The 15,996-nt window shown below is 41.4% G+C and overlaps 1 protein-coding gene across 9 annotated transcripts in view; it reads right to left on the bottom strand.

The window, feature by feature from the left end:
• DCAF8 (DDB1 and CUL4 associated factor 8) overlaps positions 1-15,135 on the bottom strand; it is a 42,157-nt gene extending 27,022 nt beyond the window's left edge. The window contains exons 1-5 of one of the 9 annotated variants that reach the window (XM_022559634.3): positions 14,972-15,135; positions 14,008-14,080; positions 11,049-11,173; positions 2,470-2,618; positions 558-632 (exon numbers count right to left, since the gene is read on the bottom strand). In XM_022559634.3, the coding sequence (XP_022415342.1) occupies positions 558-606 (49 nt within the window). In that variant the 5' untranslated portion in view covers positions 607-632; positions 2,470-2,618; positions 11,049-11,173; positions 14,008-14,080; positions 14,972-15,135. The other 8 variants (XM_022559635.3, XM_022559640.3, XM_022559636.3 and 5 more) reach the window with 8 other exon arrangements.
• Between the last annotated feature and the right edge of the window lie 861 nt (positions 15,136-15,996).

Below are 15,996 nucleotides of genomic sequence, written 5' to 3'. Positions count from 1 at the left end.
GAACTATGATCTACCATGAAAAGAGACCTCTCCTTATAACTGGGGAGCCTTGCCTTCCCAACAACTCCCTTGGTTCCACCACCAACTGGATCTTCTTTTTCTCCTTTATTAACAGCATCTCCTAGGTTTTGTCCACCCTTACAAAATTCCAAACCACTTGACCTCTTAGAGGGACAACTCTATTATTGATCTTCGGAAAACAATCAGATAAAAGCTGAAGGAGCAAAAGTACCAGGTAGTCCAAGGTGTTTCCTGTGTAGTTTCCTACACTCAAAACAACACAGGAAGAGTTCATTCTTTTTTTTTTTTTTTTTACATCTTTATTGGAGTATAATTGCTTTACAATGGTATGTTAGTTTCTGCTTTATAACAAAGTGAATCAGTTATACATATACGTATGTTCCCATATCTCTTCCCTCTTGTGTCTCCCTCCAAGAGTTCATTCTTAGGAAAGATTTCCTTCCCTCCGCTAAAATCCAGGTCTCCACCCTCTCTGCGGGAGGAGGAGAACCTCAGTCGATAGCAAAAATAGCTTCACCTTCATTATGGCCCCTTACCATTAGCTAAGTCTGTTTTGCCATCTGTGCTGCTCCCTTTGCTGGACATCTTGAATGATGTTTACTGCAGCCAGCCTGGATCGAGAAGAGTAAGAAAATGAAACAATTAGGAAACAATCTGGGAAAGATGATAAAAGGCACCAGGAGATTTAACAATGTACAGCCTTTGTCATTTTTACAAAATTGATGTTTTTGTGTGTTCTCAGCAGGGCTTCTCAGCTGCTGAAAATTATGCCAGATATTATCCCCCCATGTCTAAATTCCACAAAGAGACATATCTTTGGGAGGCTAACTGCCATTTCTTCTCACTGAGTAATTGGCAGTGATTTTTCAGATGGGAAAGAAGGAACTGAAATAAATCCTGGAACAGCAGGCCTATATCGAGTGACACGTATTGCAAGCAAGCAGAGTCTTAACTCAATACAAAAAGCTAGCTTCAGCACTACCCTCTAAGGCAAAAACCTTCTGTTGTAAATAATCATCGTATGTATCCACAAACTCTATGAAACACTTGCCTTCACAACATGAAGAGGAAGGTCAGACTCTGAATATCATTTCACACACAGAACAGCAGAGATAGAAGAAACTGAGCTCTTGGGATAACAGCCTGAGCTTTATGGTCATTCAGATGCCTAGCTTCAAATATACAGGCACAGATATTAACCAAGGATTATAAGCAGCAGAGTCAAATTAGAACTCAGGAGTATCCTACCCCTAAAAAAGAACCTAAAAGGTTTTTTCTTCCCTTTTATGACTAGTAAGTCAGTCACCAAGTGCAAAGCTGGAAAAGAAAGTGCAACATTTCCATTAAAACCATCTCAGTCCATTTCATAAAATGGCAAACACTATTTCACCTAGTTCCACCAACTTTCACCAGGTTTGTCCGTTTAGCAAAGCCCTAACTAGGAGTTGGGGTACCTAGCTTTATTCCTTTTATACCACTATAATACAGTCATTATTTTTTCAGGGCCTCACTCCCACCTCAAGCAAAGTCCAAAGAGCAAAGAATAATATTATTCAGACCAGAATTTTGTTAAGCCCTTTCAGTGCCTTGGACAAAAGGCACTGAAAAGACAAAGTATGATTATGACTCCAGTCCTTGTACCCAGGCACACTGGCCTCTAATCTTTCAACAGTCCTTTCATTCCCATAACAATTATCCCAGAAGCAGCCCCATCCTTATCTTTACCCCCTTCTCTCCTCTACAAAAATCCAAGTTGCTTCAAAAAAAATTTTTTTAAAGTGTCCTCTGCCAAGAGACAGCTGCCCAAAGCTTGCTCACATTAGGCCAGGGCGGGGGAGTAGAAATAATGCAAGAGCAGGGCTGAGGCTGAATTTGAGGGAGGGACACCTGGAAGGGTGATGATGAAAGACAATGCCAACAAAAAACAGATTTGTGAAGCCACATAAAGAAAAACAGTGAAGAGCTGTTTGCAGAGCAGGCTGTTTTCCTCCTCCTACTTCAATGATGTATTTTTGTACAGCACTGCTCACACAACACTTGTTTTTTTCCTCTCAGTAGTCCCTGTTTATATTCTTTAGTAGCTCAGCAATATCTTCTTCCTCACCTAGGGCTTAAATTAATTACATTAATTGCAAAAGTTCTATGAAGCAGGGAAAACAACTGTACTACTTTAAGATTTAAAACTAAGGTCACAGGCATACCTTATGGTCAACTGAGAAGAGAACTGATGCCTTCTCACCTCCAGAATCAAGACTGTCAACCACACCATACTTCCCATCTCACTGTTATCCACTCCTAGAGAAGAAGTATTGAGCAGCTCCAGAGACCCTTTCTCAAAACTGAATCTCATCAACTTGTACAGAAGCCCAGACTGCCTGAACTTTAGACTCATAGTGGCTCTAGAAAACACATTTGCTGGGCAGGAGGTGCCAAATGCCTAATGCTTACCTAGCTCTGAGAACCACTTCTCAGAAAAGGAGAGCCATGAGGTTGAACCTATACCCAGAGGTTGTAAAGCTCATCTTCTGGGACACTGGTTTAAGGTTCTTGCAAGAAGCGATCTTTTCTTTGAGGAAAAAAGTTCACAGAATTTATTCCTAAATTCAGAAACAGAACAAAACCTGTGAATGCTTATGTCAACTCTGTTTAATCACCAAGCTGATAGGCAGAGAGCTTCTAAAAGTCACATTTTAGGGGCCACAGAGTTTAGTAAAAGTAGTCCTAGGCTGAAAATTGGAAGTCCAGGGTTCTAGTACTAGCTAAGTTATTAACAAACTTTGTGATGTGACCTTGGATGTGCTGCTTAATCTTCTCTGGGCTTCATTTTCTTCTTTTGTAAAACAGTATTAGTAATTCCAGAGATGGTACAGTTAAACAAAATTATATGTTAAAACTTCTGCAGAAGGACACTCTTAGAGCAGTGATCTCAAAACTGATTATGAACTTCTATCAGTGAAAACTCTGAGCATGAACCCACATTTAATCAATTCACATTAAATATTAAGCTTGATTTTTCTAGAAAAAACTTAAAATTTCAACATGCCCTCCCTATACACCACTGGATCATCTTCCATATCCCTTGGAGTACATACATCCCCATTTTGGGGGATCACGTCTCTAAAAAAGCCAAGAAACTTCGATGACACTGATAAAATACAATTACTTTGGGGATGAGTTGTTATCATATAAATGTCTGTCAAAATGAAGAAACTTAAAACCATCTCAATTCTGGGGTAGAAATTAGAGTAAGTGCCCAAATTAAAGCAGGCTAAGGTGCTATGACTGTGCCCTAGGTCTTAAGTATAGGAGTCACTCTAGAATTTCTTCCATCACCAAAGAATACAACCTTATAAATCTGAGGTAGGGACCATATCTGACCCAAACTTAAATTACCTTCTTCACTCTTTAATGCACTCCGTTCCCAACAAATCCACTGTTTTTACCTTGATCAATTTCCATGTAAAATCCAGTCCAGAGCAAACCAATCTGAGCTTGTAAGAGCTGATGAGCTCACTGCCCCAGGTAGCTGGGGGAGTTTAATTAGATTAGCTCTACTGCCTGTACTCTAAAAATAACCAGAACCCCTGCCAAAGTGAAGGTTAAAGAGTAAACTATTGGAGGATGGGGAAAAAAGACCCAGGTGTCATTTTAATTTCTACCTAAGAAATTCCAGTGACCTAGATTCCTCCTGTCTTAATAAGAAAAAGGCCTTAAATTTTAAACCAAATACATGACAAAATATTAACTAAAAATCAAGCAGAGGGGGAGTTAAAACAGGATGTAAGAGTACTTTGTGGAAGAGGCACCAAACATCTCTTGTTTAAAACCAATGGGGCTGCATTCTTATCCTAATATTGATGAAAGATTTATACAAGAAACCGGGTATACTAGAACAACAGGACATCCAAATTTAAAAAAAAGAAACTCGACTTGGACATTGTACAATATACAAAAAGTAACTAACTCAAAATGGATCATAGACCTAAATGTAAAAGCTAAAATAATACAACTTCCAGAAGAAAAACAAAATAGATAATCTTTGTGACATCAGGTTAGGCAAATATTTCTTTTTTTTTGGCCACACCGTGAGGAATGTGGGATCTTAAGTCTCCTGACCAGGAAACGAACACGCGCCCCCTGCATTGGAAGTACAGAGTCTTAACCACTGGATCACCAGGGAAGTCCCCTAGGCAAATATTTCTTAAGATAGAATGCAAAAAAGCACAAACCATGAAAGAAACAATTAATTAACTGGACATATCAAAATTAAAAATCTAGTCTTCAAGAGACACATAAAAAAACGAAAAGACAAGCAATGAACTAGAGGAAAATATCTGCAAAAGACATATTTGAGGGCTTCCCTGGTGGCGCAGTGGTTGAGAGTCCGCCTGCCGATGCAGGGAACACGGGTTCATGCCCCGGTCCGGGAAGATCCCACATGCCGCGGAGCGGCTGGGCCCGTGAGCCATGGCCGCTGAGCCTGCGCGTCTGGAGCCTGTGCTCCGCAACGGGAGAGGCCACAACAGTGAGAGGCCTGCGTACCGCAAAAAAAAAAAAAAAAAAAAAAAAAAAAGACATATTTGACAGCAATCGGAATATATTTAAATTCTCTCACAACTAAATAACAATCACTTGAAAAAGATGATCAACATCATTAGTCGTTAGGAAAATACAAATTAAAACCACAATGAGAATCCTCTACACACCTATTAGAAGTTAAAAATTTTTAAATAATAATAATGAAAGTTTACTTTATCAAGTGCTAACAAGGAGTAGAGCAACTAATGTCTCACACACTGCTCAGAGAAAGGTAAAATGGTAGTTAGTCACTTTGGAAAACAGTTCGGCAGTTTTTTTTTTAATAAAGTTAAACATACACTTACCATACAACCCAGGAATCCTACCCAGGTATCTACTCAAGAAAAATGAAACTAAATATCCACCTAAAAATCTAAATGTAAATGTTTTAGTGGCTTTACTTAGATGCATCAAAAACTAAAAGCAAGTGGTTTTCAGCCAGGTCATGGATAAAAACTGTGGTCCATCACACAATGAACTACTGACATATACAGCAACATGAATGGATCTCAAGTGTGTTATGCTAAGTGAAAGAAGCAAGACTCAAAACAGCTACATAACATGACTCCATTTGTAGGATGTTCCAGAAAAGATAAACTATAGGGACAGAGAGCAAATCAGTCATTTCTGGGATTTGGGGGAAAGGAACTAACTACAAACAGTCATGAGAAAACTTGCTGGAATGATTAAAATGTTCTATGCCTCCATCACGGTGGTGTTACGTGACTATGCATTTGTTAGAATCCAAAGAATGGGTCTGTGAAACAAAAGGTAAATTTTACTGTATGTAAATTATCAATCAATCAATCTGGCCAGAAAAGAGAATGAGAGAGTGGGGGGAGGGGGGGAGAGAATCATGCAAAGTGTTAAATGACAGATACAACCCAACAATTAAAAACACTAGATTCTCAAGCCTGTGACTATTAATAGAAGTTAGCTAACACTGGTCAATAGGCCACAATAAAAGAGAGCAAAATGTCCGGTCTTCTTGCTTGAAAATTAAAATGTGGAAGAATTTTTGCTGCAAACAAAGCTGCCTTATCAGAACCACATTAAAGGCAAGATGAATACTGAACTCATAAAACGTCTTCAACCCTACTGTCTAGGTGACAACTAAGAATATCAGAAGCTTAAAGTAGTCCAAAGTAGTTCTAACGGTTGTACTATTAATTTGTATACATACGCTTTTTATTTTTATTTTTTAAATTTCTCTCAAGTTCACTTTAACTCCTTTGGACTCTAGGGTCTATGGAAACTGGTCTGACAACTCTACCTTACCTCAGGTTCAATGGAAACATCAACTTGTAAATAATATTTCTGTCCTTGATCCCTTTACTAAGACCTGAACTCATGCTCAGTGAGTTCCCTTGAGTTACATAATCTCAGCATTCTGTTGGGTCAGTCCAGCTGGGTCAGTCCAGCTGCCTCGTTTGGCATGTCTCATTCTGCAACTGAAGTGCCCAACTCTCTTACACAGACACCCATGTTTAAATGAGACAAGGTTTCAGAATTTCCTCTTAAAGTGAAAGGTGATGGTAGAAACTACTTCAATTATTAGTAAGACATATCTGAGAGCCACACAATCCCTGGTTCCTCTTGGGAGGACAGATGTCCCATACCACTCATGACTGAACAGCTGTTCAGGGTTGATCTCCATCCAAAGTACAAATTTGCTTTTCAGTCTTAGGTCCCACAGTCCATCTGGAATCAACCAGTCCTATTTTCTCCATCCCCAGTTTTTGCTTTTAAACTGAAATGGCTCAATTTAAATTCATTCTCCTTACCTTACTGTTTTTCTACTTCACAATAAACACTTCTCCAAGACAACTTTCCCAACTCCTGCTGCCAGCCCCACTCTAATAGTACAGTGTTTATTAATCAGAGAACTTCAGACACTGAATTCAAAGGATGACCCCAAGGAAGCTGAAACTCATACTGTATAAACATGTTTACGGGGGGGCAGGCCTTTAGTTCTGGGCTACTGTCTATTAAAGTACTCGGAGGAGTTAAATATACTACACTGTCTCCTCTGGTAAACGGGACAGAGGAGCAGAAACTATAAACGTTTCTGGATCAGGGAAATTAATCTCTATTCCTATCTTGCGGAAGATGTAACAGCACTGGGTAGCCCAACTGTATAGCAGCTCCAGCCTCCCTTTTTTATCTAAATTATAGGCCTCTGGCACCACCCAGTGGCCCATTTGTACAGAGACATGCTAGTAATGCAACAATGTATAAGGCAATACAGGATCTACAGATATAAATAAGGCAGTCATAATACCTTTTGTAGCCAATAAGCAATTAGGAAAACAGGTATACAACTATGATACAAGAGACACAAGTGTCAGTACCATCTAAAAAAAAAAAAGGAATCTCCTAGCAGTCCAGTGGTTAGGACTCAGCTCTTTCACTCCCATGGCCTGGGTTCAATCCCTAGTCAGGGAGCTAAGATACTGCAAGCCGAGTGGCATAGCCAAAAAAGGAAAAAAAAAAAAAGAAAATATAAACAGAATGTTGTTGTAGTTCAACAGAATAAAGGATTATGTTTAGTCAGGGAGAAAGGAAAAGCTTCTATGGAGAAATTAGCTTTTAAACTGGACTTTGAAGGAAGGAGAGGATTTCAATGGGTAGAACTGAGGAAGCTATTCCATCAGGACCACCATGAGAAAAGACATGGAAGATGAAAAACCTGATTACGTTCAACAAAATACATGGGTAGTCTGGCTTGGCTAGATGCTGGGGTACAGTTCATTAGTTAAGAAGTACAGTAGAAGGGGTGTGTGTGTGTGTGTGTGTGTGTGTGTGTGTGTGTGTGTGTGTGTGTGTGGTGGTGTGTGTGTGTGTGTCATCAGGAAGATTTTGTTAAGGATAATAAGATGGACTGAAATGTACAGCTGCCAAAGTTAAGAAGCAATGAGATCCTGTCTTAGGCTGATGGCAGAGGAAATTAAAAGAATGGGGTCAACGTGTGAAACACTGTAGAGGCAGAATTGATAGAATTTGGCTCAATAAGCAGTAACAAAGCTCAAAAAATAAAAAAGACAAGTTTGAGTCTGGGTGCACAGAGGAAATCTAGTGCCATAAACGAGAGACTGGCATGTGGGGGAAGAGAGGAATTTGATTTTGATTACGTTTAAAATCCAAGTTGACATGTCAGGAAAGTAAGTGGAAAATCAATGTATGTCTGAAATCTGAGAAATAAATTAGGGCCAGAGATACAGGCTTGAGAATTATTTGTACAGATAAGCTTCAAAATCAAATCCCTTGTAAATTATACCTCACTAAAAAGCAAAAATAAATTAAGGACTCAAGAAAGGAAAAAAATCTTGGGGAATACCTATCCTTCAAAAAAAGAAAGAGGGAGAGAAATGCTCAGGGAAGTTGAAAGAGTAACAGTTTTAAATGACTTGGAAGTCAAGAGAGGAAAAGGTTTCAAGAAAGTGGGGATGGTTCTTGTTTCAAATGCTACAGAGTACAGAAAGGTGCAAACTGAGAAAAGGCTGTAAGACTCAGAACTGCTTTTCCATGGAATTACCTCAGGAATTGAGTGAGGATGCTGGTTTTCTCCCTATTCAAGTATCATAAAATAAAAGGATTCGGCTACCTCTTCAGTTAAGTCCATTAAAATTATTTCCATAAAAAACTTATTAGGCTACCAATTAATCATAACCTGAGACCCATGTTTAAACAATTCAAAAATGTGTTCATTCATATTGTCATTTGGACAGACCTTTTATACTTCAAATACACTTTTATAAGAAGTACTGATGGACTTCCCTGGTGGCACAGTGGTTAAGAATCCCCCTGTCAATGCAGGGAACACGGGTTTGAGCCCCGGTCCGGGAAGATCCCACATACCGCACCTAAGCCAGTGCGCCACAACTACTGAGCCCGTATGCCACAACTCCTGAAGCCTGCATGCCTAAAGCCCATGCTCTGCAACAAGAGAAGCCACCGCAATGAGAAGCCTGTGCACCGCAACGAAGAGTAGTCCCCGCTCGCCGCAACTAGAGAAAGCCCATGCGCAGCAACGAACACCCAACACAGCCAAAAATAAACAATAAATTAATTAAAATAAAAGTACTGATCTACCTTTCAGCTCGATTTGCTTCATCACTTGGCATTGAAGAGCCCTGGTTTTTTTTTTTTTTTTTTTTTTTTGGCGGTACGCGATCCTCTCACTGCTGTGGCCTCTCCCGTTGTGGAGCACAGGCTCCGGACGCGCAGGCTCAGCGGCCATGGCTCACGGGCCCAGCCGCTCCGCGGCATGTGGGATCCTCCCAGACCGGGACACGAACCCGCGTCCCCTGCATCGGCAGGCGGACTCTCAACCACTGCGCCACCAGGGAAGCCCTAGCCCTGGTTTTTAAAGACAGCATATGGTATAATGGAAAGAAAAGAGCTTTGGTGTCCGTCAGACCTCAGTCTGAATTCTACTTCAACCATCTACCATTGAGTTTGTTTCTTCTTTTGTAAAATGGGACAATATCATTACCCTGAAGGAGCTGGTTTAGAGGATTAAACACAACATTTGCAACTGGCTGTCTGTACGTGGTAGGCATTTATATTATTTTTCTAGTTTCTCATCTCTGATTTCAGACTGCATTTCCTAGGGAAGCCTGGGCTTCTTCACCACTCAACAGTGATCCTCCAAACATTGTACACAAATCAACACACAGTTCCAAGTCTATAAAATCTGCTTACCTACTCTCACTGGCCTTTTAAAGAATTCAGAGAACTCCGTTAATACCCTCTTTTGAGCACATTCATGTTCTATGAACTGGGATAAAGCAATATACACAGGAGCCCACAGCATAAGTCTCTTTAAGTCTTCTCCCTTTCTAAGGTTCAGAAGATAGTCAAGATGAGAACTTCAAAGCAATCATCACAAATGATGATAAGGAAGGTAAGAAGTTCTACATCAACTATACTACAAACAAGGAGCTCTGTTCCTCCATTGGATGAACGCCTTCTCTCCCTGTTGGTAACACCAAATGCCCTGTGTTTATAGTTTATTGGCTTTAATTCTACTAACAGTATTTCAGAGTATGTTAGGAATGCACTAAGTGCTATCTCTAGCAACAGAGCTAAGGAATGTTTTATAATAACATTTAAGCACATTCATCGCAATTTAAAACATTTTAAGGAAAACCCATTTCTTAGGAAATTTCATTGTGTTTCCACTATGAAATGATTTATATTTACATCAGAATCCAGTCCCCATTACCAGTTTTTGCCATTCACATTTCAAATTTTTCTTAAATTGTCTGAAAGGACACTACAGAGATGAAAGGGTACACTTATGATAAAACAATAAAGAAAGAGAGGCTAAAAACATCAAGAAGTGCCCTCCTATCTGCACGAGACTAGAGAACAGAGTATAATGTGGGTCCTAAGTAAGGTTAAAAACATACCTGATAACGTGGCAATGCTTAAAGTGCACCACAGGAATATAGCCTCTTGGCTACCACTAGAGGTAAATCCTATAATAGCTTTCCAGATGACTAACAAAAAAAAAAAAAAAAAAAAAAAAAAGATGTGAGGCAAGCATGGATGCTTCACATCAGAACTTGCCCAGACCTCCTTAAATAGTATCCTCAGAGGATAAGAGCAAATATCTAACCTCTCAGATACAATGAAGAAAATTTTTGCAATAACCCAATCCATTTAGACACACTACGTTTCATTAATAAGATGCCATCTTTGTCAAATTAATCATTCACCATGCCCTGTTTGCAAACTCAGGGCAGCTTTAATTCATTAGTTTATCTTTGGCATACACATTCCTTGGGTTAAGGCAGTACTTGAGAAACTGGGCTTCTGGCCCAGAAACTACGTCCTGTAGAGGTAGAGATAAAGACTGCTATAAAGAAGTGACCAATTCATAAAATGTATCACACTCTAATTTTTAAAGACCTTTCAAGGACTTTCTTCTCACTCCAAGAATAACTGAATCAGTAAACAAGAACAGGTAGCCCCTTTTTCTGACCAATTTTAACAGTGATGAAGTTTCTTGGGTATACTCACAAAAATGAAAGATGAAAAGCTTTCAATATTACTGTAAAGCTAATCTAAAATCACCAGCATTTGGCTCTGAAACTAAGATATACATAGTCACTACTTCCATGACTGTTGCTGATTCAATTCTTTCAGCTGCCTGGGTTCCAAATGGCTGAGGGTAAATAACAGATTACCTTGGCTCACTGATAATCTGCTTTAAAACAAAAAAACTAATTCAATCTTAAAAACTAACACCAATGTGATGCAATAAAAAGCTGTTTGGATAACTCTGTCTTTTATAATCTGGACACCCATGAAGCCCATGGGTGGAGCCCATGAAGACATGTTTAGAATAACTTTTCTACAGTAGAAATAATCCAGAAATAAATCTATCTACTGAAAACAAAGGTCAACCCGTCACTTTATGATTTTTAAAGCCTGTAACTCACCTGATAGAATACAGGACCTAGACCATGAAACTCTGAAGATCTCAGTCTCCCACAACAGGGCGTACTTCTATAGAACGTCTTCTATTGGAGTCCGTTTGCTTTTGAAATGCCAGTATTGTTTTAAACTGGCAACAAAAAGACATTTCTTTTAGCTTTCTCTGAAGACAAGCTTCTGTCTTAGGTTGATCCTAGTCAAAACTAAGGATCATAGCACTGAGGCTGATTCTTATACATTTAACAGGCTGCTGAATAAAATGCCCTGTTAGGTTGGTGGTGAGAACTAAGGTCATAAGCATACCTAGCCTCCCACTGCAGCCACGGTAGGAAATACTTCTTAGTAAGGTGCAACAATTCTTATGCAATACCCTGAAATATAAAATATCTTCAGAAATATAAGAATTTTACAGTTGTGGTCTAAAGACTAAAAACATTGATTCACTGTATACACAGGTGTCACCTGGAGCATAAAATGTGAAGCCCTTCTTGGGAGTGGTGATGGTGGGAGTGGGTTCTTACCCAGCACATACAGTAATAAGGAACAGTCAAAATTATGCCTCTTTCAACATACTGCCTTTTCTCCTCCCACACCCACTCTCGCCCGGCTGAACACAGAACTCTAGACCTCATAAATAACACAAATAATAAAATGCACCTCACTACCCTCCACCCCAAGAGTCTTTACCTTTGAACAGAGAGAATTTAGACCCTAGATGGTGGTAATGAAAGTTGGTCAACTCTAAGTTGATCACTGGCCTGAATGAACACAGTTGCTTTCATAGCAATGTTATTATCAACAACTTTCTTAATTTTCATGTGTCCTTACCTCCCTCAAAAAGATGTGAAAGAAAAACCAACAAGAGGTTAAAAACTTTTTATCTGTGCTGTCATATTATTAACATGGTCCAGCTGGGGAGATGAAATAAAAAACTCTGCATTCCTAACTCCCTAGCCCAGATTTATTTCAGAAAGAAAGGAGACCTTTTCATGGTCTAGTTCTTTGATTAGCTATTGATGAGGACCACTGCAGAGCCCAACAGCTTGGAAAAAAAACGTATTCCTTCTACGGCAAAAAGGAAAAGGCATAAGAGGTAGCTGGAGCTGAGGTGGTGAACAACACTGAAGCTGGAAGGAAAGGAATTACAATACTTAGGTCAACTCTGATTAGGTGAGCTAAAAGGGAGACCAAGAGACAGGAGCAAAGAACAAAGGAAACTTATTGATGTTTAATTTAAGAATGCATTTAGAAATATACATACATCAACATCTAATATTCCTGCTGTCCTCTGGTCTTGAACTCCCACCAGACTAAACTGAATCATGTTCAGAAGACAACCCTAGGTGGGCACCTACAAAGAACACACCTAAGCTGACCAATTAAAAATGAATCTGAAGGGCTTCCCTGGTGGCGCAGTGGTTAAGAAGATCCCTGGTCCGGGAAGATCTCAAATCCCGCGGAGCAACTAAGCCCGTGCGCCACAACTACTGAGCCTGTACACTAGAGCCCGCGTGCCACAACTACTGAAGCCAGCGCACCTAAAGCCCATGCTCCGCAACAAGAGAAGCCACTGCAATGAGAAGCCCGTGCACCACAACAAAGAGTAGCCCCCGCTCGCCACAACTAAAGAAAGCCCACACACAGCGACAAAGACCCAATGCAGCCAAAAATAAAAATCAATTAATTTAAAAAAAATGAATCTGAAAAATTAACCAGAAAAACGTGTTCAAAAGCAAAATGCAAAGAAGTGTAAACTAACGTATAACTTATTCAAAGCTATATCAATGATGTGCAAAGAAAAGAGAAAGTATTTTTTTTAGTGTCCATCTTGGGCTAGGCATAATTTAAGACCTTTATATAAGCTTCCTCATACAATACTGACAGTGACACTAGGACATAAGCAGTATTATCCCACTTTTACAGATGTGGAAATTAAGACTCAGAAAAGTTTAAGTAACTTGCCCAAGGTCACATGGCTAACAAATCTTAGTACAGTATTTAAACCCAGACCTACCCAGTTCTAAAGACTGTATTTTCCCCTTTTTATCTTATTGATACACACACATACTGCCAATAATAATCTTATTCTAGTTCATAATGAGCAATTTCTAATCAGAACACTGTGTGGAATAAAACTCACCAATGTCACACTCAAACTCTTCCTACTACAAATCATAAAGATATTAAGAATCAGCCAGGCCTACCTTCCAGAGCCACTCAGCTCTCCCATCACAGCCTATGAAACTCAACCACAGCACTGTTCTCTGCTACCAGAAATCCAACACCCTTACAAAAATTACGTTTACAGGTATGTCCTAACTCCCTCTGTGGCACTGGCCCATGCTGCTGAATGCACAGGATGATTCCTCTGCTAACCAAGAATTCTTCAGACCAGATATAAAACAGCACCACTACTTCTTTTTTTTTACCCAAAATTTATCACTGTGTCCTGAAAAGTTGGAATTCTGAGGTGGATTGGACACAGTCACCAACTAAAGGCAGCACCACTCGTCACTCACTAGTTCTTAGTTAAAAGCAGCTAAATATTCTCCATAGCAAGAAATGACAATCTAAAGTCCTGAGAGGCAAAGAGACTTGATTTGACAAAAAGCTAAACAGAACTCAGGCAAACTAGTTCCCAGCTTTTAACAGTGTAAGAAACACGATCCGCACAAAGGCAAAACACAAGGCAAATGAATAAAGAAAGAGGGAGATACATTCACTTCTAGGCTTAACTGTAGTCATGTGAAGATATACAGCAATAGTTTAGGACAGAAAGTCAAGAGGCGCAGAGCCAATTAAACTTGTAAAAGTAATTTAACCAGAGCTGGAACAAAGCCAAGAACAATACCCGACTCTTTGGGAAACTGTGGTAGGAATTTTATGACTAGTGGTCAGCACTTGAGTACCAGGGTAGGGTCTGTCTTGCACTCAGGAATTTAAATGCCTTCAACTCCTACTCACCTTTCCTCCTTTATCACTGAAGTAGGGCCAGGCTGAGCTCCTGAGAAAATAGGTCTGTAGATTCACTGAAGGACTGAGAAAAGTTAAAGTTTAAATGGCAAAGGTGTCTCTTCTACTAAACATAATAAAAAATATTTATGAATACATGTTAGTGTTTTTTAGACCTCCTCAGAACTATTCAGAACCACCGTAATTTATCTAATTCTGACTACTGAACAAATAACTTACACTGTTACAGAAATTAAAGGAACCAGGCAAGTAATCTCCCAGCTCCACTAAAACGTATAAGTCATTTAAAAGGAAAACCTGAATCTTTTCAACGCTAACCCCTAACCAAACCTCTCAACAAGAAGCCACAGAGCAGGGGGGAAATCCCAAAGAGAACGTGATAGCGCTAATGCCGGTTTGTTTACAGAGACTCCAGCAACAATCATATGAGTCAGAAACTCAAGCCACCAGATGCTTTCCAACTAACAGGGACCAAATGGAACCGTTCTACGGTGTCCTGAAAGATTTAGGGGTGAGGGGAGGCAGGCTACGAGAATTACATTACAAAAGGTACAGGAACAGACAGCAACAACTGACTGCGGGGTAATCTTGGACCTCGGCCTTCCGTACAAGGTGCTGGGCCCGAGAACTCGGGATGGGGGAGGGGGCACACTGCGCGGTGGTCCTGAGGTGACGGGGAAACGCAGGGGAAGCCGCGTCCCCCAATCTAAAGGGGAGAAAAGCGCACACAAATGGGTCACCCGACGAGGCAAGACGTCCCTGTAGATTGCAGGGCAGGCTCCTGAGGTCAACCCTGGGGCTGACCTGAGGGAAAGGCAGTCAATCCTCCCGGCGGTGACTCAGGTCAGGGGAAGAAGCCCTGAGCCCTGGGAGCTTGGGAAAGGAGTCAAACCTATCTTGAAGAGGAGTGGGCCAGGGGAGAGGGGGGCAGGCCAAGCCGGAACGAGACACGGACCGGGTAGGTCAAGGGGGGGGTGTCCGGCTGGGGCAGTTACAAGCACGGGAGCCGGCGAGGCTCAGCAGCCTGCTTCCTGTCTTGGGTCATCCTTCTGCCAGAGGCTGCTCCGACTCTTCCACGCCCAGCCGCCCCGTCCACTGCCGCCACCACCGCCGCCGCCATCTTACACTGGCCAGCGGCCGCCACCACCACCGCCTCCGCTCTCTGCGCTTGCGCCTGCGCCGCCACGCTTTCCGGCCCCGTTTGCGACGATGTGCTGGAGAAGACTGGGAGAAGAGCGGTCGCGCGAGCTCTCCGCTCCCAACCCTCCTCGAAGGACGCACAGGGGGCGGGGCTTAAGACCAATGGAAAACGGAGCGAGGGGCGCGTGCGCAATACTGAGGAGGCGAAGAAGTTGTTTTCGCAGTGTTTCGGGCGGCTGACTTTGATGCTGAAAAGAAATACGAATCAGACGTCTCCCGGAATTGTGGTGGAAATCAGCTTCATTTCTAACAGGCTGGCAGGCAACCTCCTGGGCGACCTCCATTTTTGCCCTGTTTTTTTATACTGAGAACAAGCAGTTCTCTCCAGAAGATTTCTTCTGAAAACCCCATTTCCTTTGGGGTTAACCTTGTTAAGTGGTTTCTATACCCACGAGAACCATTTACCCCCGAGACCTCCATTTTCCTTTTTTTTTTTTTTTTTTTTTTTGCGGTACGCGGGCCTCACTGTTGTGGCCTCTCCCGTTGCGGAGCACAGTCTCCGGACGCGCAGGCTCAGCGGCCATGGCTCACGGGCTCAGCCGCTCCGCGGCATGTGGGATCTTCCCGGACCGGGGCCCGAACCCGAGTCCCCTGCATCGGCAGGGAGATTCTCAACCACTGCGCCACCAGAGAAGCCCATTTTCCCATTTTTGAATAAGGGATTCAGAAGCCTGAGGTGCAGCTAAGCTGTTCAGGAGGTTCTTTCCTCTGAAGGGGGGTAGTGTGTTGAAGTTGCCCAAGAATTGGACGGGGTATGTACACTCTGCCTCGTTCTGACAC

The sequence above is a fragment of the Delphinapterus leucas genome, chromosome 1, assembly GCF_059928025.1.
Source record: "Delphinapterus leucas isolate spDelLeu-1000000601 "Yukka" chromosome 1, BTC_Dleu_Yukka2, whole genome shotgun sequence".
NCBI classification, from domain to species: Eukaryota; Metazoa; Chordata; class Mammalia; order Artiodactyla; family Monodontidae; genus Delphinapterus; species Delphinapterus leucas.
Note: the sequence above shows the minus strand (reverse complement) of the source record. Positions and strands in the feature narration are given on the sequence as shown.